This window comes from Ursus americanus, chromosome 18 (assembly GCF_024610735.1).
Source record: "Ursus americanus isolate L20-20 chromosome 18, mUrsAme1.1.p, whole genome shotgun sequence".
In the NCBI taxonomy this organism is placed as follows: Eukaryota; Metazoa; Chordata; class Mammalia; order Carnivora; family Ursidae; genus Ursus; species Ursus americanus.
The window spans coordinates 11,665,876-11,688,100 of record NC_142144.1 but is presented as its reverse complement, the minus strand read 5'-3'; the positions used below and the strand labels follow the sequence as shown (position 1 = coordinate 11,688,100).

At 41.2% G+C, this 22,225-nt stretch overlaps 1 protein-coding gene across 6 annotated transcripts in view; it reads left to right on the top strand.

Annotated features, from left to right (window-relative positions):
- RABGAP1 (RAB GTPase activating protein 1) overlaps window positions 1-22,225 on the top strand; it is a 159,768-nt gene that overhangs the window by 120,869 nt on the left and 16,674 nt on the right. For all 6 annotated transcript variants that reach the window (XM_045790988.2, XM_045790986.2, XM_045790987.2 and 3 more), the window contains 6 exons: window positions 3,812-3,886; window positions 7,020-7,145; window positions 7,753-7,896; window positions 9,832-9,873; window positions 10,112-10,240; window positions 22,066-22,158. In XM_045790988.2, the coding sequence (XP_045646944.1) occupies window positions 3,812-3,886; window positions 7,020-7,145; window positions 7,753-7,896; window positions 9,832-9,873; window positions 10,112-10,240; window positions 22,066-22,158 (609 nt within the window). The remainder of the gene's footprint in view (window positions 1-3,811; window positions 3,887-7,019; window positions 7,146-7,752; window positions 7,897-9,831; window positions 9,874-10,111; window positions 10,241-22,065; window positions 22,159-22,225) is intronic.

Here is a 22,225-nt window from a genome sequence, read left to right as displayed (position 1 = left end):
CTAACAATAAAGGACTTGTTCTCCAGGGATAAACTAGATGCTTCAAACTATAAGGGCAGTTAGATTTAGAGAAATGTTTCTTTAATTTCCACAAAGCTGTCATTTCTTTTGTAATCCTCTTCTCTGATCATCCTTTTTGAGCCCCTTCTTAGTTGTGCTTTCCACTTAAGCAGCCATCCAGCTATGCCTCACTGCAAAATTTCCCATAAAGAAACCCTGTGCTCACTGCCTCTGAGCCCTTACTCCTGATTCCACTGCACTCTAGTGTCTGTCTCACAATGATCTTCCTTGCAGCTCTCTCCCCTCTTGACCTCTCTCACCCTCCCGGTTTTGCTCTCACCTTCTCTCTCAACATTGCTGACTCCCTCTTTATTTTATCTCTTTCTCTCTACCTGCTCCTAAAACAGAGGCATTCCCCTGGGGGCTCAGTCGGTAGTTCCTGTCGCTCCACATTGTCTCCCTGATGACTCCTTCCACCTCCACAGCTTCAGCTGTAACCACTGCACAGATGTTCCCAAATCTGCGTTCAGCTCAAGGCCTAAATTTCCAGCTGTCAGTTGGTCTTCATGTAGAAGTCCGTTAAGTACATCAAACAAAAAAGTCTAAAGATAGAGTTCATTTAAAAACATGTTTCATTATGAGAATTTTCAAACAAATAAAAGTTGAATAGTATAATGAATTTGTATATATCCCCCACCAGATTTAATATTTATGAACATATTGCCACAGTTGCTTTCTCTATCCCTTTTAAAAATTTTCCTGAAGTGGGGCACCTGGTGGCTCAGTCCGTTGAGTGTCCGACTTTTGGTTTTGGCTCAGGTCATGATCTTATGGGTCATAAGATCCAGACCCAAGGCGGGCTCCACACTCAGCAGGGAGTCTGCTTGAAGATTCTCTCCCTCTGCCCCTGCCCCATTCACACTCCCAGGATCACTTGCTCGCTCTCAAAAAAAAAAAAAAATCCTGAATTACTTCAAAGCAAATCTCAGATATCATGAATCTAAATTCTTCACTATACATCTCTAAAATATTAGATCATGATTTGTCTATAGTATCCATCATTGTCCATCAGTGCCATCCAGTAACCTTCAGATTCAGATTTCCCTAAATGTCTTTATACATTTGGTTAGAATCAGGATCCAGCAGTATCCATAATATGTTTAGTTGTTATGGCTCTTTTAATTAGAAACAGTCTTCCTTTTTCCCTCCATGCCATTGTCTTACTGAAGATGCGGTCATTTCTCTGTTAGTTTCCAGTTTCTTCCTTTGGCCACGTTGAGTTTGGTAGGCTTGATGCCTCTTATAGCCATACTTCCCTTTCTAATCACTGCCTGCTACGGGCCTCTATCATAATGTTGCTAGCACTTTTACAAAAGCTGCCTTGCATTCGTCTCCCTCCCTTTGGGTTCTAGCCTATTTATTATTTTCTCCATGTTGACCCCAGAATTGGATCATTTGCTGGGCCCCCACAAAAGCCTTCAGTGCTTCCTCATAACCCACAGAGTGGAATCAAAATTTCTTAGTTCATTTCCTGGTCCCAGATTCCTTAGCTTAGCATTAAAGAAATTTTGCAATATATCCTGGCTTAATTCCTAAATATTTTATGCTTTAACTACATTGAACTCTAACTGTGCTCTGGTTGATTTACATGTCAGACTTCCCAACTAAAACTGTGATGTTCTCAAGGGCAGAAACCACTTCTCTGTGTTACTATCTTTCGCACTCGGCACAGCGTTTGGCATATAATAGGTGCTCATTAAATGTTAATGAATTAATGAAATGCCTTTTATTCCCCATATTTCATAAAGCTCCCATGAATTTTATATCCTAAACATGTCCCAAATGTGTCCTGTATTTTCACACCTGTATGTATTCCTTCAAGCTTTCCCCTGAAAAATAAGCTCCCCTCCATTTTCTACCTATAGAAATTCAATACATTTCATCGTAGTACATAATTAATAAGTCCTGTGCTGAACAATTTCCAATGAAAGAGCTGAGAATAATACATCAAGTCTGTCATATAAATACTGTGATTATTCACATCTTACAGATAAGAACTATAACTAATGGGCTGAAGATCCAGACCTAGACATTAACAGTTGTGGGATTTCAGCCCCGCTCTAACTCTGAAGCCTCTGTTCTTTCTTGACCAATCAACTGTTAATTGATAACTTCACAGACATTGTCAAACTGCTTTCCACAGAGCTTTAGTGGCATATATTACTATTGTCCTTTAACATAGTCTTAACAAAATTATTAACACTTCTTAGTGTTTACTAATTTGACAGGTGCAAAGTGATGCCTTATTGTATTTTATGAACAGATTGTTTCTAAAGCCCTCTGCATATCTTGTCTTTGGAAAAGTATGTATGTTTTCTATGTGTAGCCCTCTCATTAGATAAGCTTCGATGAAATGGGGGATTTAATGAGATTATGTTAAATTCCACCTTCATTTATGAAAGCATGATTATTTTACATATATATATATAAAGTAAAAAATACATATATAAATATATATATTTTAAAAGCTATAGTTTCCACTGAATGCTAGTGATAAAACCCATGTATATATTAACTTAATTATCATCTAATAAGCATTGGCATCATATTTTGCTAAATGATCTTTATTTTGAACATACTCATTCTAAATTGCTTTCTTGGGATGCAGAGGAAGCATGGCACAAAAATTAAGTGGAGAATAAAGGGAATTTCATCAGAAATAAACTTGTTAAACAGAGAACAGCATCTTGAATCTGTAGGAATTTCCCTTTCCACCACAGCTTACATGAGAACTAGAAATATTAATCATAAAAACAAGACTCTGGAAAACAGCTAAAGAACCAAAAAGAGTAAACCACAAGGAATGTTAGATGTCAGTATTCTGTTAAAGATAATGTTCAGAAGAGATGGGCAATAATCATCTGCCGCCAAGAAAAATACAAAATAAGAATTCCAAAGGAACCCACAAATGGTTTCGGAGTAATCCCTCTTATCAGAAAAGTTATTACTGGCATTGTGGAAAGAATTGTATTTTGGTGTCTTTGCCAAAAGATTTTTTCCCAGAAAGAAACATGAATAACGTGAACAGTGTTTAGTGAGGGCCCGCTGTATGACTGGCTAGGTTAGAGGTGTGAGGTGCTGGCTAGGGCATCACCCCAGCCCCTAAGAAGCTCACAGTCCAGTAGAGAAGAGGGACATTGAAAATGCAGTGTGGCGAATGTTGTAGTAACTGTGCCTGTGTAGCAAGTACCGTCAGAGTACAGAGAAGAGAGGGGACCCTGCGGGATGGAGTGTTTAGAGCCTGAAGGAAGAGCACATTTTTCAGACAGAAGAGGGGAAAGCAAGGGCCAAGACAGAGTCGTGGCAACCTTTTTTTAGTGATGAAGTGGTTTTTGCTTAACTTTTTCCACTCCTGGGCTATAGGAAGTGGTGCGGGGACAGTTGTGTTTATCGTAAAGAAAAAATTGGAGAGGGGCGCCTGAGTGGCTCAGTCGTTTAAGCATCTGCCTTTGACGGCCCAGGTCCTGATCCCAGGGTCCTGGGATGGAGTCCCACATCTGGCTCCCTGCTCAGTGGGGAGTCTTCTTCTCCCTCTCCCTCCCCTACTCGTGCTCTCTGTCTCTCAAAAAATATTTTTTAAAAATTAAAAAAAAATTGGAGAGAAATATTTGCATCGTTCATTGACCGTCAAAAGGCCATATTTGAGTGTGGGTATCTTCCAGGTTCCTATGTTCAAGGTTGTATAGGGCAACTGTGGCCTATGAGTGACTATACTTATTTATTTATACGTCCTGTGTTTTTCTTTTTCCAGGCATATTCTGTGTATGATGAAGAGATTGGCTATTGCCAGGGCCAGTCATTTCTCGCTGCTGTTCTGCTTCTGCATGTGAGTATTAGGTCTCTGTTATGACTTACACATGACCTACCCCAGCTTATACTAGCCTTAGACTTGAGCATGGTTTTATATGGCCTTTGGTCAGACTCTAGTGCATGAGTTTTACTCCTGTATCTGGAAACCTTTTCCTTAATTTAACATCATCATGGAAGAGAAACATGGTAAGAATAAATGACAGGGTTGAACACTAGGACAAGAGTAGACTTCATTTTTATTGCTAGAATGATTGGATTGTCTTGGTTGATTGAACCCTTAGGGACATTTTATATTCTCTAAAGTAGCCACTGTCATTAGTATTTGTTTGGGAATGCGTGTATTAGGGGTTGGAAGGAAGCAGAGAAGTTAGCTTGCTTTTAGTGCCATTTTATTCGTTTATTTATTCAGCAGAGACCTTTACCCTCTGACTTATTGATATTCTTTCAAATCCACAGAAGAATTGAAAAATCATTAAGGTGGAAGACCCATAAACTCTCCTTCTATTTTACCAATTTAATACTTTACCACACTGCTTTCTCTGTCTGTCTGCATATCTCTCTTTTCCTCTTTTTTTTACACACATTTTATTTTTTACTAAAAATCATTTTTTGAAATTATTTTTGGAAAATCAGTAGCAAACATAAGGGTATTTGACTCCTATATACTTGAGCATGTATCTCCTGAGGCCATAACCATAATACTGCGGTCGCATCCAAGCAATTCCACACTGATTCAGTAATGTCTTACACAGAGTCCATGTTTGATTTTCCCCAGTTGTTTACTCAGTGAAGTCCTTTATAGCTTTTTTTTTTTTCTAATCAAAATCAGTGAAGATTCAAGCAATGATTTGGTGTCCTTTTTCTTTACTTTTTAAATCTAAACTACCCCTCTCCCTTGCCTTTCTTGTGCTTTATGCCATTGAGAGTCTTAAAAAATTCAAGCAAATTGTTTGGTAAAATAGTCCACATTCTTGATGTGTCTGATCATATCCTCATGATTAAAATGCTCGGCAAAAACACCACACAGGTGATGTTAGCAGAGGGTTTGTGGGCACCTCCATCTTTAGCACCGTAGATGCTAGAGGTCAGGAGTGAAAGAAGGAGACATTGTCCCAGTCTTTGTGGATACAGAGCTAGCGAAGCTGACTGGCTGAAGCAGAAAGTCACGGAAGTATGTCATTACCTCAATGGCGACATGAACGTATAGTAAAAAGTTGGATGCAAGATTATAACAAAGGAGGTTTATTTATATCACAGGCTTCTCTGGGGAGATAACCTTTAAGGTGAATGCTGAAAAATGAGAAAGGATATCCATTCTCTTTTGTACTTGTATCATTTAACTTTTTTAAGCTAACATTATTATGAAAATAAGAAAACTGTTTTAAAAGCAAGAGTGGAGAGTAGAGCACTCCCAGCAAAGGAAATAGTACAACCTGTAGAAGCACCGAAATGGGGAAAACTTGGCCTATGGAAGGAACTGGAAGCTGGGCTGTGTGACTAAAGCATTACCTGTGATGGGGGATGGGGAGGGAGCTGGAGAGGCCAGCTCAAGGAGTTTGGAATTTGTTTCCCTAAACAAGGGGGAGCTTTTGAAGAGTTTTAAGCCATTCTGTATAGGTTGTAATACAAGTAAAACCAAAACCACTTTGTATCTTCTTTCTTTGAGAACCTAGCTTATTGATACTAGTAAGCATGTAAAAATATGATAAAGCTATGACATTAATAAAAGGGTCAGGTTTTCCCCTCAGCTTTATTGAGGTATAATAGATAAAAATGTGCGTGTGTGTGGTGTATAATTTGATGAGTTGATATGCTATACATTGTGAAATGATTACCACAGTCAAGCTAATTAACATCCATCAAGAGGTGAAGTTTTAACATTTTGTTGTTTTCATGAGACTATATCTCAGAGTCTCTCAGGCTCGTGTGGTTTGTCTTTGTTCTCAGCTTCAGTCCAAGAACATTTGTCCCCATTTAAGTATTACAACCCTTTTAAAATGGGTTTCCCAAACAAATCCACAGTGTTTTGGTTTGAACTCTGTGCTTGCTTGCCTTTGTGTTAAGATGAATGCTTATTTCAAAGGAAAAGCAGATGTGCTACCTGACATCAGAAATGCCACTCTGGGGCAGACCAAGTGTCCCTCAGCCTGTGGAAGAAACTGTGAAATTGTCTTCCATGATAGAGACCTCTGAAATCTGGTCCTTTGCTCCAAGTGCCCTTACTTGTCCAGAAGTAATTTGCTGGGCTTTTCTCCTTTATTACTTAATCTGATTTGTTCTTTAGCTCTGCTTTATTCTCAGTGATGTCTGTGTTCAGTCCACCTCCATCCCCTTGTTCCACAAAAGCCCGCCCACCTTCTTGACATTTTGAAGCCTTGCTACAGTCATACCAAGCCTTAAATAATGTTTCCAGTACTTTTTTTCTATTTTGAAAACTAGACATTTTGCCAGGTTCTCAGGGAAATATTTTTTCCACAAAGCTATGGAAGATGTAGGTATTATTATAAATGGGTAACATCTGTAAATAGAAGTAAAGTGGGGGGTTTTGTAGTATTTTAAGTATTACCATAAACATTACATAGTACTTTGAACATTACGGTTAAACCTTAGAATATTTAAGGTTCTGTTGTAACTGGCCATGTTTGTAACAATGAGGAAAAAAAACATTTTTACTAGAAAAAAAAATAGCAAATAAGGAGGTAAAATGGTTTAATTAAGGTGTCCTGATTTGAGAAAGATGAAACCTGTCCTTGTGTCTCAGCCTGTTGCTACTCAGTTCAGATCTGGTCCTACAAAGCCTATTCTTGGCTCCCTCAGGTGGACTCGGGCTTTCTTGTTCTTGTATCCCCACTGATCTTTGTATCTAATTCATAGGTAATTGTGAATATGAATTCTACCTAATTCATACTTACTGTATACTAACTATATGGGAAACCTCTTGAGGATAGGAACAGTATCTGACACAGAATAGGCATCATTAATATCTCTTGGTTGAGTGAATGAATGTCGTAAAACACAACTACCTATCACTAAAATTTCCTAGTATTTATGTAGAAGTGGAAGGATGAATTTAACATACTGAGAAAACTTCTGTATATATGTTTTGTGATCCCCACCTCCATCCCCACCCCATTCCCTATCTGTTACAGATGCCTGAAGAACAGGCCTTCAGTGTTCTGGTCAAGATCATGTTTGACTACGGTCTCAGGGAACTTTTCAAGCAAAACTTTGAAGATTTACATTGCAAATTTTACCAGTTGGAGCGCCTCATGCAGGTAAAAAGAGAAACCAGCTTGCATTTGCCACTAAGAGTGCAGGACTTGGGAGGACCAGGTTGATGAACTGGTGCCAAGGAGCAGTGGTGAGTGCCTTAGCCATCCAGGGTTAAGAACGGCTTTGATGTTTTTCATTTTTCACTATGTGATCACGATGCCAAGGTTAATAAGGTGTGAACCTGATGGGTGTGAGGTAGGTTTTCAGTCTCATAAACACCCAAAAGATCAGGTGACTTTGTAGGGGCCTTTAACATAAGAAACTAAGTCAGGAAATATCTGCCAAGGCTCTGAAGCTGACTGGTTAGGAATATCATAATAAAAGTGAAACAAACTTCCCCAAACATTTCATAACTTGGAAAGAAAAACTATCATCCCAAATATTTGTCACCATCTTGGGGATTCCTCTTTAGAGCTAGTTTGTGGGCTGGAAAAGGGAGCCAAGTGTCAGTTTAATACTGGATAACGTGTACTTCTGAGCACAGTGGAGGTTTGTAGGAAAGCACAAATATGTGACTTTTTTGGCCTATTCCTGGCAGATTTATAAGCCTCCCAAGTGGGAGTTGAACAGCTGCGTATGTGCCCAATACTAATTAGTTTGCTATTTCAGGAATATATCCCTGACCTGTACAACCACTTCCTGGATATAAGCCTTGAAGCGCACATGTATGCCTCCCAGTGGTTTCTTACGCTTTTCACTGCAAAATTCCCTCTCTACATGGTCTTCCATATCATTGATCTGCTGTTATGTGAGGTATGTATCAGAGGCCACAGCACTTTGGCTCTTGTTTTCAGTATCCTCCTGTGTCAGGTCCATTAAAATAGAATTTCTTCTTAATTTTATTTTTGTGCTCAAAAATCTAGATTTAAGTAACTCTTCCTTGGGCTAAAGCTAATGATCGTGTTTTGTTAAAGGTGTTCTCTGCTAAAAAACAGACAGACAACCCACTACTACACATTTGTATTACTATTAGGTTTGGCGCATTTATTGAAGAAACCCAAAATAACAATGACTAAATAAAATTAGAGGTTCATTTCTCTCTCATGTGAAAGAAGCCAGAAGCTTGGCAGTAAACTGCCTTCCCTGTAGAGGGTCAGGGGACAGGGGAAGATGTGTCCCCTCTTAAAAGAGACTTCCTAAAGGTTCCACCCAAAATTTCACTTATCTCTTATTGGCCAGAACTTAGGTACCTGACCACATCTAGCCACAAAGGAGAGTTTTTTTAAAATCTGGGTAGGAATTTGCTAAAAACTAGAGGGTCTGTTACTAAAACAACAACAAAAAAAAGTATCAGAATACATAACAGTCTTTGCCACAGCATAGTTTTGAGGTATAAGAAAAATTATTTAAGAAAAAAATAATTTCAGGGGCGCCTGGGTAGCGCAGTCGTTAAGTGTCTGCCTTCGGCTCAGGGCGTGATCCTGGTGTTCTGGGATCGAGCCCCACATCAGGCTCCTCTGCTGGGAGCCTGCTTCTTCCTCTCCCACTCCCCGTGCTTGTCTCTCTCTCACTGGCTGTCTCTCTCACTGGCTGTCTCTGTGTCAAATAAATAAAAAAATCTTTTAAAAAAAAAAAATTTCAAAAATAATATATGTTTATTATAGAAACTGGAAAAACTTTAATCCCACTCTAGAGAGTAACTCTTAACATTTTGGTGTATATTTTTTCAGCCTTTTTTTGTGTTTATTTATGTACATTTGTTATTTCTATACAGAATAACTTTTTTCATATGGGGTATTATGTAATAATGTATATTATGTTTCTATAAGTATATATTTTAAAATATTCTGCCACATATGCTATTTGATAACCTCTTTTCATTTCATATACTTGAACACTTATAGAAACACATCTATACCATCCTTCTTTATGTTTAATTATGCCATTTTCAGGGCATACAAAATCCATTAATGCATTTGTACCTTCTAAAGAGTTTAAAACACTGTCAGAAACACTGATACCTAGTACAGTATTATTCTTACCTTCTGCCAAGTATCTCATTCTTTGGGTATACCATAGTCTCAAACCTTTAAGTTTTATAGTTTCTCAGCATTATAAACAATCATTTGTTTTAAGTAGTTACCACAGGCCTGGTGGCATGCTAAGTAATTTAAGTGAACTTTTCTGCTAATTAGCTCAGAAAACCCTTGGGGGAGAGTACTAGTTATAGAAACCGAGGTCCAGGAACTTAAAGAATTTAACAGGTCTTTGTGCCTCCCCTTATCTTTCCTTTGCCCCTAGCACTCCCAGAACGGTTAGCTTTGATTTATGGGAGCCCTGAGCATGTTCTGTTTCGGGATGGAGGGCTCACAGAGTGACTGCTGCTGTGTTTGGAGCGGGGTCCACAGGATAGGGGAGAAGGCCACCTGCAGTTATTTCCTGAAAGATCAGTTTTATGGCTCAGATGCTTTGGTTGGGAAGCAGAGAATACTGTGGAAAAGCGTTCGTTCTTGTTGAATGTGAGAACAGGGCTAAAAAAGTTCAGAAGAATGGGAGACTGGGTCTGATTTAAGCTGTTTTTCAGTAGAGGACCTGTAATTATTTTCCAAGGTATTTTCAAAGTATTCCATTTCTTTACTTAGTTAAGTTTTTATACTTTCTTTAAAATTGTGGGGCATTCTGGGGACAGACAGCTGACTAGTCCAGATATAATCACTGAAAATCTTCTTTTTGTGTTTTCTCTTTTAGGGAATAAGTGTTATTTTTAATGTCGCCCTTGGATTATTAAAGGTACACATTTATTTGTAAATTGAGTGACATGCCCTGTCCAGCACTCGAAGTATCTTGGTCTTGATCTCTTTCTAAGCAGCCACCGGGTAGTAGCCCAGGCTCTGACAGTGGCTCAGGCATTGGCTGAGAAGTATCTTCTGGGGATTGTAAAGGTGCTGGTGTTTTAAAATGCTTCTTGTGCATCTTCATAGCAAAGAACTTGTCCTGTACATGGTTGTGTTTTCTTTCTTTCTTCAAGACTTCTAAGGATGACTTGCTGTTGACAGACTTTGAAGGTGCCTTGAAGTTCTTCAGAGTTCAGCTTCCTAAGAGATACCGCTCAGAAGAAAATGCAAAAAAACTAATGGAATTAGCTTGCAGCATGAAGGTAAAATAATATTTACATTAATTTATATTCTTTTGTTTAGTTCATGTCTCACCATTCCTGATCAAATTGTGAACATTTGTAATACATTACTAATAATGATGTTTGTATCACAGAATTTTTTTCCAAATATTTTCTTACATATTATATATCCTGTGCATTAAATCTCGTTGTTCAAATCCCAGCCTTTGGACTCTAGGGAAGGTATTCTCATTTGGAAGACCCAGAAAACACTGTAGGCTGTAGCTCCTAGGGTCATACAGCTAAGCAGTGGCAAGACTCAGGTTTCATGATTTCCACTGTGTTGTCCTTCAACTTTCCATATTTGTGGTTATGGTCAGAAATTCCCTAAAATGAAAATAATAATTAGTTAAGGAAACTCGTTTTTATCACTTCCAGTGGCATTTATGATTTGTATAATTTTTTAAGGTAAAAAAAATGTAGCATCTCCTTGTATTCATGTTGTAATGTGAGCAGAAGAAACTTCGTTACCTACTAACCAGTGCACGGACTTGGAATCAGAGAGCTCTGAGTTCAAAGTTACTTTACCTATTGAAGGCACAATTTCCTCACATGTAAAACAATAGTGGACCTCCAGTTCTGGTTATATGTCAGACGAAGCTAACTCAGACCACCCTTCTCTAAGCACTTGAAGGTAGCAAATACCTGGTTGAACTTGAAAGAAAAAAGAGAAATTACCAGCACCTAAATCACAGTAGCTCAAAGCTAGTGTGTGTGAAGTGGTAACACAGCATCCCAGGGGATGTGGAACCCTAGGTGTAGGAACCAGGGTTTTAATGTTCACGAAGACATGCAACATGATTTTGGGCCTTCGGAGGTAGCCGAACCTGGAATCTCTGTGTAAAGTTAGGACCTTGGAATGCCTTCCCTCTTTGTGAAAGGGGGAAGGAAGTGCTAAAACTACCTACCTATTAAGCTTGAGAAGCAATAGAAATCCTAGTATAAATTGAATCAAGGATTTGAAAAAGAAAGAGACTCTAATTAGTGAAATAATTATTAAAGTTATTGTTCAACTTAAAATGTTACATACTTCACAAGTACTCTGTGTAAGATTTAGTATTTTCCCATGTGCCAGGTACTGTGGTTAAGCGCTGTCATGTGTGAGGGTTAACTACACTGTGTATAGTGCTTACCATGATGCCTGGTAATTAGTAAGGGTTCAAGAAATGATGGCTCTTACTATGGTTATTCCCTCTCTGGTTTTTCTTTTTTCTTTTTCTTTTCTTTTCTTTTCTTTTCTCTTCTTTCTTTCTTTCCTTTTTTTTTTTTTTTTTTTTTTAAGATTTTATTTGTTTATTTGAGAGAGAGAACATAAGCAGGGGAAGCGACAGAGGGAGAAGCAGGCTCCCCGCCGAGCAAGGAGCCCAAGGCGGAATGCCATCCCAGGGTCACGGGATCCTGACCTGAGCTGAAAGCAGGTGCTTAAGCAGCTGAGCCACCCAGGCGCCTCCTGGTTTTTCAAGCAGATATCAGATGCACACTTTTTAGAAACATTTTCACGGATGGTGGGTTTGTGCACAGAGCACAGAACCAGGTGAACTCTGAGGTTCTCTGAGTCACTCTCCACTTCAGCCTGGTTCACGTAAGAGTTGCTGATGATTTTTTCCCTTCCAGAACCTCCTTTCTCAGTGTCCCATCTTAAGTTCCTGGAACTTGGTTGTTCGGGCCAAAACTCTTGCTTATTCTCGATACCTACTTCTCTCTCACACCACATCTTGGTCCTCCATCTCAGCCCTGTTTTCACAGTACACCCTGAATCTGATTGCTTTTGCCCCTTCTAACACCCTAGTGTAACCGTCATTGTCACTTGTCTTCTGGAATGTTCCAGTGGACTCCATGTCTTCCTGTTTCCACAATAGTTTCCTTTTCCTTTTTTTTTTTTTTTAAAGATTTATTCATGAGAGAGAGAGAGAGAGCGTGCGCACGCAGGGGAGAGGGGCAGAGGGAGAGGGAAAGAAGCAGACCCTCCACTGAGCACAGAGCTGGTGACAATGCTGGGCTTGATCCCAGGACCCTGAGATCATGACCTGAGCCGAAACCAAGAGTCAGATGCTCAACGGACTGAGCCACCGAGGTCCCTCAGTGGTTTTCTTTTTTAATCCCATCTCTTCCTTTCTTAAAACTCTAATGGCTTCTTATCTTCGAATGAAACTCAAGAGTTTGTCCTGGCCTACAAGGTGCTTTACCGTCTGACCTCTGACAATCTCTCTGATTTCGCCTCCTCCTCCTCTTCCCCCTTACACCTTCCTCTTCAGACAACCTGGCCTTCTTGCTGTTCTCAAACATGCTGAGCATGTTCACGCCTCAGGCCTCTGCACTGGCTGGTCTCTCCACCCACCATGTTCTTCTCAGTGCCCGTGTGGTGTCACTGCCACCTCAGTGAGTCTTAATAAGAGCTCAGCCATCATGCCATCAGAGAGGCCTTCTCTAATTACCATGTCTAAAGTAGCAGCTCCTTCAACACTTTACACCCTGATCTCTTTGCCCTGCTTATTTCCTCATATCACTTACTGTTACTTAACATTATTTTATATGTTTGATTATTGTCTGCCTGCTCCCTCCCCAAACGAAGCCTGCGGGAGAGGAGACCTGATCTCATTTACTGCCATATCCCCAGCGTAAGAACAGGATTTGGCATATAAAAATTAGTTGAATGAGTGAATTAAATGAATATGCTGCTGAGTTTCTATCAAGTGTTCTCTTATGAAGAAGAGTTGGAGAGTTAACATGGCTTTGGGGAAGGCTTAAAATAGCTTTCAGCGGAAGGTTTTACCTTTTGGATTTTCAGTAGCTTGAAACACGTTAATAATATATGGATCCTTTATATCCATAGTCAGATTGAAGGTGTCTAATTTCTTTCTTTCTTTCTTTCTTTCTTTCTTTCTTTCTTTCTTTCTTTCTTTCTCTCTCTCTCTCTCTCTCTCTCTCTCTTTCTTTTTTTTGCCTGTGCTTTCAAGGAGTTAAGGTAGACAAGGCTGCACAGCACCCATATTTTGTGCTTAGATACATAATTCCTTCTGGCCCTGGAGAACTCTGCATGGCTGGGGTACACTTTGGATGATTCCCCCTACTTGCACATGGTTTCGGGTGAGAAAGATAGTAATTTTTCTTAAAATTAACTCACAGTGTGGAAAGCCTGCGCATTGAACAGGACATGAGAATGAAATTGTTCTCCTAAAAGGTGGGATTAGTGTACTTAGTGATGGCTACTTGTATTCTGGTAGGTATATTAATGCCAACAATTATTAAGAGAAATATAGGCAATAGTTGAGCCCATTATTGGCGCAGAACCTCAGTCACAGTGATAATTTGTTGGCTCAAAAATCAAGAAGCTCACCGGCAGGCTCAGTGATGAGCCCTGCGTCACGTGGACTGCATCAGGTGGGCGTGCCTCCTTCCGCGGGATGTGATCCTCTGTGGGTTTGGAGCCCCCTCTCGACCATGGAAAAGGGGATTGATTCTTGCTTTGTGAATGGTTTGGAAACTAGCTTTTGAACTTTCTGGTGTAGAATTTAGAAAGGAAACATTGGCTTTGTAACTCATTGAAATCCCATTCCATTATTTCTTAATTTCTTAAATATTGTGGCTTGGTTTTCTCAGTTGTACTTCCTGACTAGGGTGGGAATTGGGAATACTTTGCCTCACATGCCAGTTGAGGAAACAGTTACCTACTTTTGTTGTTGTTGTGTTTTAACAGTTGAGATGTTGTAATTTCCAGTGTTTGTATAGTTTTTATGGATATCTCATTTCTTCCCCGCAGTGCCCTGGGAGGTATGCAGGGCACGTCAAGTGTGGCAGCTGAGACTGTAGAAGTCAGGTGACTTACCCACCTGGATCTAGCTGGGCAGTATTGGGAACCCTAGTGGAACTCAGGCCCTCTGACTCCACATTCCCAAAGCTTTCCTCGCCCTTGTGTGGCCTCTTCTCATTGCAGAAGTGCAGCAGGAATTAAGTTTGTTGTGGCAGTATCTGCAGTGGCCACCAGATGGGTGTGTTGCTCAAAAAGGTCTGTATTCCTCTCTCTGCCTGTGTGTCTTCCTTTTCTCTGTAAATCTTTCTCTGTGTCAGTCTTTACTTTCCTCTTTTTTTGTTTCTCTCTTTTCAGTCCTTTTACTTCTCCCCTTCTCGCTCTTGCTCCTTACTTTTATTATGGAACTGAAATATTTTATTTACTTTTAAAGAGTCTTAGATCCTCTGCTCTTAATCTCAAATTTAACAGCATACATCAGAATTCATTGAGCTGTCCATTGAGTTGCTCTCCCTTAATGGGTCATTGTCTTGAGATAGAAAGATTGTTTCCACTTCTGATAGAAGATCTAGAAGGAATTTCACTTTTTTTTTAAATATTTTATTTTTGAGTAATCTCTACAGCCAACGTGGGGTTTCAGACCCACAACCCTACGATCAAAAGTCCCATGCTTCACCAACTGAACCAGCCAGGCACCCCAGGAATTTCACTTTAAATAGATTGTTCCAGGAGATTATGAATGGTCCTAGGATCTCCACAACCCTTTCATACTCATAACTGGGCCATGCATCATGTTTAGAGGGAGAAAATAGGGAAAAAATTAATTTGTAGATCTTAAATTTTTTTGATTCAAGAAATATGAAAGCAACTGGTTTTTTATGTCTACACAGAGATGTTGGAGAGCAAGTCAGATACGTAAGGCTAGTTCAGAAGAAGTAGGAGCCATAATAGAGATGGCTGGTGGGTTTCTTAGAACAAACCTGAATGAAAACTTGACCCTTTCACTCTGAAATCCTGCCTGAGGTGAAATGGATCTTCTGAACCATTGATTGCTTCATTGGAATGTGTTATTTCAAACTTAAAGTGAATGTGCAAGACTTCAAACTACTTGTAGAACAAGATATTACAGAAATCAAATAGCATCTCCAAATTAATGTAATCCTAACCATTTGCTGTTTGGAGAAACAGAAAACTCTGGCATTTGGGGATATTTGCCCTTGGGGGATATTTTTATTCAGGAGCTAAAAGCAGTAGTAGTTTGGACTTCATTCTCTGCTCAGATCATTTGTATATTAGTGTGTGTTAGGATTTTAAGCTCTATGATTGCAGTGGCTTCATCAGTGTTTTTTGCTTTTTGTTTTTAATATTTTATTTGTCAGGGAGAGAGAGCACAAGCAGGGGTAGCAGCAGAGGGAGAGGGAGAGGGAGAAACAGACTCCCCACTGGACAGGGGGCCCAATGTGGGGCTTGAACCCAAGACCCCAGGATCATGACCCAAGCCAAAGGCAGACACTTAACCGACTGAGCCACCCAGGTGTGTCCCCATCAGTGTTGTTTCTTAATGTGTTCACAGAATCCTGCATAGTGTCTGCACATAGTGACTTAATCCTCACAGTGATCATATGAGGTCATTTTACAGATACATATACTGAAGCTTAGAAAATTGAAGAAAACTCCCAAAAGGCATACAGTTAGTAAGTGATGGAGCTGGAGTTAGATCCCAGGAATTTCAGACTGTAAAGTTAATGCTTACCGTCAGTGTACCATCCTATAAATGAGGGATTGAATGAATGGGACAGGAGCCATTTGTATTTTTGGTGATGTTTGTCTTGTAATGGTGGGTAAGCTCAGTCTCTGTCAGTTTAGCTCAGTTGTAGCTAAGTTTAGCTAAGTTCAGTTTTCCTTATGACTAGACCAGGCTATAGTTTTACTTCTGTGCTTGTTTTCTACCTTTTAGATTGAATTTCGTAAGGAAACTTCTGATTGAGAGCTCTCTTTCTCTGCAGTGAACTTTAAATTTTGCTGGTTGTCACAAGGGTAGCAGTGCCCACTACCTTCTTATTTTATTTTAATAAGCTGGTCTCTCTTGGTTCTTATCTGTGTTTGGGTTCTCTGCTGCTAATTTGCTACTTGCATTTTAGAAAAATACTCGGATGGTAGAACCAGAATGCCTAATTCTATTTGGTGATCTTTGAGGGAGTTTGAGCTTGAACTATTTGAACAAATTAAATAAAAGGGCTCAGAAATTAAATAGAATGTTGATTTGTTTCAAGTGGTTACGAGTGCAGGCCTTGGAGTCCCACGGACCTTGGCTCTCATCCTGGCTCTGCCTCTGCTCTGTGACCCAAGGTTGGTTAACACAGCAGGGTTGTAGAGAGAGACGTCAGATGATGCCTTCAAGATCGCCAATGCTCTGCTGATGACCGTTGTCATCATCCTCATCCATGCTCATTTGCCTGCCCTGTTTTGACCTCCTCTGCCCAGACATCTAGTTTCCTTAAGTCTGTTCATTGCAACAAACATTTGTAGATTTTCTTACGTGCCAAGAACTGTGCTCAGTGTCAAACATACTACAGAGGTGGATGGGAAACAAGAATCACCCCAGATCTGTGTTCTTGTGCTGTGCTTGCCACCTAACAGACTGGGTCCTTTCTTGGCTTGCGACATGTCACTTTACCTATCTAGGCCTTGATTCCCCATCTGGTAAAATGAGGTGATCTCAGACAGTTATTTTGGGGATTAAATAAAATAGTAGGTATAGAGGTATCTTGTTATCTTGAAAGTCCTATGTAAATCTCAGGTTTTTAAATCAGTAAATAAAAAGTGAAGTCCGTGCCATAAGCATTCGAAGAAAGGAAGATGGACTTGTGTCAGATTTCTTTATTTAGCAGTGAGGACTTTGGGTTCAAGATCTCCTCAATGTACCAGACATCTTCATACCCACCCACTCACCTACACAGTGTACCTCACACCTGCCACGTAGAGCTGCTAGTAACATTCAACCTCCCGCCTTTCCTGGACTACCTGTGACTGCAGCCCCGTGGGGATTCCCACCTTTGCAACAGTTTCTGAAGCCAGACTTGGAAATCAGCTCCCATTTCCTGTCCACAGCCTATTTCCTGCTCTCCTGTGTTAAACTGACTTGTTTAAATGGCTCATTGCTTGCAGCACGTGTTCAGAGGGTAACACTGAATCAGGACAAGAATGTAGATATTAATAATAACACATAATAACTGCCCTTTTTACTAAAAAAGACCTCATGTGCTAGGCGCTCTTCTGAGCTCTTTTTTTTTTTTCTGAGCTCTTGATGTTTTATATCATGCAGTCCTTCTAACAGTAGTCCTCATAAGGACTGTTGGAATTTTCTCAGACAAGGAACCTGAGGCTGAGTAAGGCAGCTCACCCTCAGTGACGGAGTGAGTCAGTGGCAGGACCAGGGCTCCAGCCTGGGTCCATCCACCCACAAAGCCCAAGCTCTCCGTGACAGACTGTCCCTCGTCCCTTCCACCCATGTCAGTGGCCACTCTCTCACTTTTTCTACCAGATCAGGTACCAGCTCTCCTGGGGCAGATAGCACATGTTTTAAGAGAGAGCATTCTCCAGTTCCTGTGACAGATAAATGACGAGTGACTGAAAAAGAGGTGTTTGGGATTAAATATGTACTTCTACCAAAATTTCAAGCTGGCATGGCCCAAGTCTCCACCTTCTCTCTAATTCAGGGTTTTCAACTGGGGACTATGGGTGGCCTCAGGGAGCTCATGAGTCCTCTGAAATGGTACGCAGAATGCTTTATTGCTGGTGTAGGGTTGGGGCAGAGTTGGCTTCTGTGCTCTTTTGGGGTTTTTTTTCCTTAAGATTTTATTTATTTGTTTGAGACAGAGCTCGCGAGAGCGTGCAGGTGCACGAATCAGGGGGAGAAGCAGGCTCCCCACTGAGCAGGGAGCCCGATGCAGGGCTCGATCCCAGGACCCCGGGACCATGACCTGAACTGAAAGCAGATGTTTAACCGACTGAGCCACCCACACGCCCTGGCTTCTGTGCTCTTTTACAGGGACAGTACTTTTTATGGGAACCATGGCTTTCAGGAGACTTTGAAAACAGTACTGTCTCTAACAGTGTTAAGAAACAATGTATTAATTGCAGTGGGATGTAAAATTGGTTTTACCTAAATTACAAACATAGTCTTATCCCAGGAAATTATATTAGAATTTTTCCCCCCTGAAAGTACATTTAAACGGAACAAATTTCAAAATTAACCTTCTTTGAGGGCAAAAATACCTCTGTGTGTGAAGCTGTGGCTTTCACAGCCTCCTGATAGGAGTCCACTAATAGCGGGTATGATTCAGAGCTCTGGGGCTGAGTCTATAGCTTCCCTGCTTCCTAAATTCAATTAAAATGTTATTGGTGTAAGTAAGAGACAGATAGAATGAACCTTAGACTTTTAAGAGTGGGGACTGTGTCTGTTCATTGAGTATTTTCATCCTTGCAGTCTGCGAGGCATTAGGAATTTTATAGTAAATAAAAGTCCCTACCTTTGTGGAGCTTGCGTATTGTTCTGCGTACAACTTTGTATCACCAATGCCTCACAAGGAACACTGCTCAACTGTTGGATAAATAAATGTCCTGCTGCATCCTTATTAGGTTAAAAGGAAGGCCATTGGCTTTGATTTGTTCAGCATCTGATTATTGAGTTCCAGTTATGTTCCAGGCATTGAGCTGGGTACTGGAGATACAGGGTAAGCAAAACAGATGTGGCCTGTTTCCCAGTGGGAAGACAGACAATCAAGTAAGCACATAAATAAATAATTGTGAACTTGGACAGATGCCATGAAGGAATTGACTTGATGTTATGAGAATATATAACGAAGACCTGTCCCGATGGGGGAAGAGGGTGCCAGGGAAGGGTGCACTAAAGTGATGTTAGAGCTCAGTTCTGAAAGGTGAAGAGGAGTGAAGCAGGTGTGGGCTTGTCCAGGCAGGGGACCAGGCTTGTGCTAGATGTTCACTGTGGTTGCCATTTCTGTTCAGGAGAAAGGTTGATGCAAAGAAGAGGGGGTCCTTTCTCATTAATTTAACAAGCATTTGTGGGCAGTCTCTTTGTGCGTGGCAGGGGATGACGATGAGTAAGACAGTTCTGACCTGGGAAAGGCACTGATAATGGTCCGGACAGGCTGAGAGGTGCTGGTCTCTCTGGGGTGCCGCCTAATAAGGAGACTGGAATTGTGGCTTTTGCAGCTGGTACCTGTTGGTTCCCCATTTGGGTATCAGGCATCTTCCTTTTCAAGGGGTCCATTCCTCAGAGGAAGCCTGAATTAGTTGGCTCTGGTATACAGCCACCCATTCTCCAAAAGTCAGGATCAGCTGTGAACCCATTATAAGCAGTGTTGGTTTTACTTATCTTTTGTCTGTGGTGGGGGTTGGGGGTAGGGTGGTGAAGAAAGGGGGAGACCAGGAACAAGTGGGGATGAGAAATGGCAAAGCAAGCCAGAGCTGGTGAAGTCAGAACTCTGGACCAGTGAGGAAGATGGTGGAGCTCTGTTTGTATCCAGTCCTAAGGGGTGACCCCTGAGGACTGACTCAGAAGCACAGGTGGGGACCACCATCTAGAGAAGTGAGCAAGAAGAGCTCTTAGAGAAGTCCAGAATAATTAAGAGAATTATTTTTAAACAGCATTTATTTTGTTTCTTTTTTAAAAGATTTTATTTATTTAATTGAGAGGGAGAAAGAGTGAATGAGCAAGAGAGAGAACATGAGCCAGGGGGAAGGGCAGAGGGAGAGGGAGAAGCAAGCTCCCCGCTGAGTAGGGAGCCCGATACAGGGCTCAATCCCAGGACCCCAGGATCAAGACCTGAGCTGAAGGCAGATGCTTTGACTGAGCCACCCAGGTGCCCCTATTTTGTTCACCTAATTATAAAAAATACATCATGCTCAAGGCAGAGAATTTGGAAAATGTGGGAAGTACATAAAGAAATGCCTGTATCCTATCATGAGAATGTCAGAACCAGATGAGATAGCATATGTAAAGGGTCTGGTATCTCTCAGGTACTCAGTGTCCAGTAATGCCATTACAGTGCTGAGGCCCAGTCAGCCCTTTGACTCTGATAATGAGGCCTTTATCTTAAGGGATAAGGAAATGTAGAAGTAATTATTTTGTATAGCCTTTTATAATACATGTTTATGGGGGTTGATGGTAGCTCTTCCTTACTCCAGCATGAGAATGAGAAACTGAAGAATCCTGGAGATTTATGAGAAGGTTTTGTAGGATTTGGTGTCAACTCTTTTTTTTTTTTTTTTTTTAAACCAAGCCCTGGCGGCGGGGGCGGGGGGGGGTGCCTCCTAACCACTGTGCTCCCTTGTCAGTTACCCAGACTGAGTCCGGAGAACTCTGGGAGGGAGTGTTTTCTGCCCACAGGCCTCATTTATTGTCTGTTCCTCTACTATTGATCTGTTAGGATTGTTTATAAATTTACTGATCACCCCAGTGTTTTATTTAGGTGCTTTCTTCGTGAATCACTTATGTACACAAACATTTACCCTCGCATTGGCCTTAAACCGCAGAAGATCTAGCTTTAAAGTTGTCACTCTCTAGCTTGTGGCCTCACCCCAAGTGTTTAATGGGCATCTCTCTAAAGATGGCAGCCAGGGCATAGTGTTATTTTCCTGGCTGCCTGCCCACAGGCAGTAGCCAGACTCAGGAGTAAGCTGTGATTGAGGCAGACCTGTAAACATCTGACAAGGGCAGCATCCAGAGAGTCATTGGGAGGCAAGAGCAGGCAGCTCCAGTGAGATGGAAGGGGAATCACGGAACAGGCGACTGGAGATGCTGCACACTTGGGGCTGTCCTAGCCCTTTCGAGGTCTCCGTTTCTTTGCCTATTAAATAAGGAAGTTAGATAGCCCAGCTCTGAGATTCTTAATTCCCCAGAGCTGGGGTCTGAAAGACTTGTGAGCCAGCAGTGCTGTGTGGATTATATTAAAGCCTCGGGAAGGAATGTGTGTTAGCTTTATAATCAGTCATTATGTTGCACATACTGATTTTAGCACTTCTCTATTTCTTATATTTCAAAGTATTTAAAAGCGTAATTTAAAAAATACCAAAGGGAATGGGTTAGTGGTTTAGAGAAAGGAATCAAAAGAGTAAGAGTTTTGATCCCTTCAAGATGCCCTTGAAGGGATGCCCTTGGTAATGTTTAGATTGAAGAAAAAAAGAGGCTAGCCTGTAAGGTGGGGTGGGGGGGCTGTTTAGGTAGAAGGAGAGACAGGAGAATAGAGAGAGAGATGATTTCCTGGAGGGAAGAAGAGTCATTTGGTCATGTTAAAGAATGAAAGGCAGGAATTTTGAAGTCTAGTTGGGGAGAGTTAGGACCCACTGGATGGAGTGAAAAAGAAACTACTAGTGACCTTCAAGAGAGCACTTTCTATAAAGTAGTCAGAGCAGAAGCTAGATTTAGATTAAAGAGAGGCCATGAAGCACGGCGAGTGAATTGTGCACACCTGTGGTTTGCCGTGGCTGGTAAGGAGCAGCTTGAGAGCAAGAGGACAGTAGTTTGATGGGGCAGAAGAGCAGCTAAGTAGAGTGGTCAGTAGAATGGTGTTTTTAAGGGCAGAGAGAATTGTGTCTATTTGATAGCACAGAAGGAGCTAGTAGAGAGGGAAAGTGATAGGTGGTAGGATAGTGAGGTGAGTACAGCTTGGACTTTGCATGGCGTTTAGCTGCCTGGGCTCCAATCCCAGTCTGCCAGTCCTTAACTCAGTGACCTTGGTCAAATTACATAACCTCCTTAATTAAACCCTCCGTTAAGTTGCTTGTAAAAGAAGGATGATAATACCTTATCTTGTTGAGGTACCCTGAGGTCACAGACTGAAAGCACCTTGCAGCAGTGCTGGTGTGAAGACAAGGGGGAGGGGGAGGGTGACGGTCAGGGACAGCAGGACTCAGAGCTCAGGTTGGAGGGGCAGCACCACTTCCATAGTGACTGGAGATGCCCAAGTCAGCGGGGGCCCTGAGACAACTGCCACTTTCTGATACTTTTTAATTTGTGCTGTGGTTTATCCTACAGATTAGTCAGAAGAAGTTGAAAAAATATGAAAAGGAGTATCACACCATGAGGGAACAGCAGGCCCAACAAGAAGACCCTATCGAGCGATTCGAGGTTCGTTTGTTAATGGCTTGGGTCGATGTGAAGCGCTTTCAGCCTTTCATTTCCTATAATCATGCCT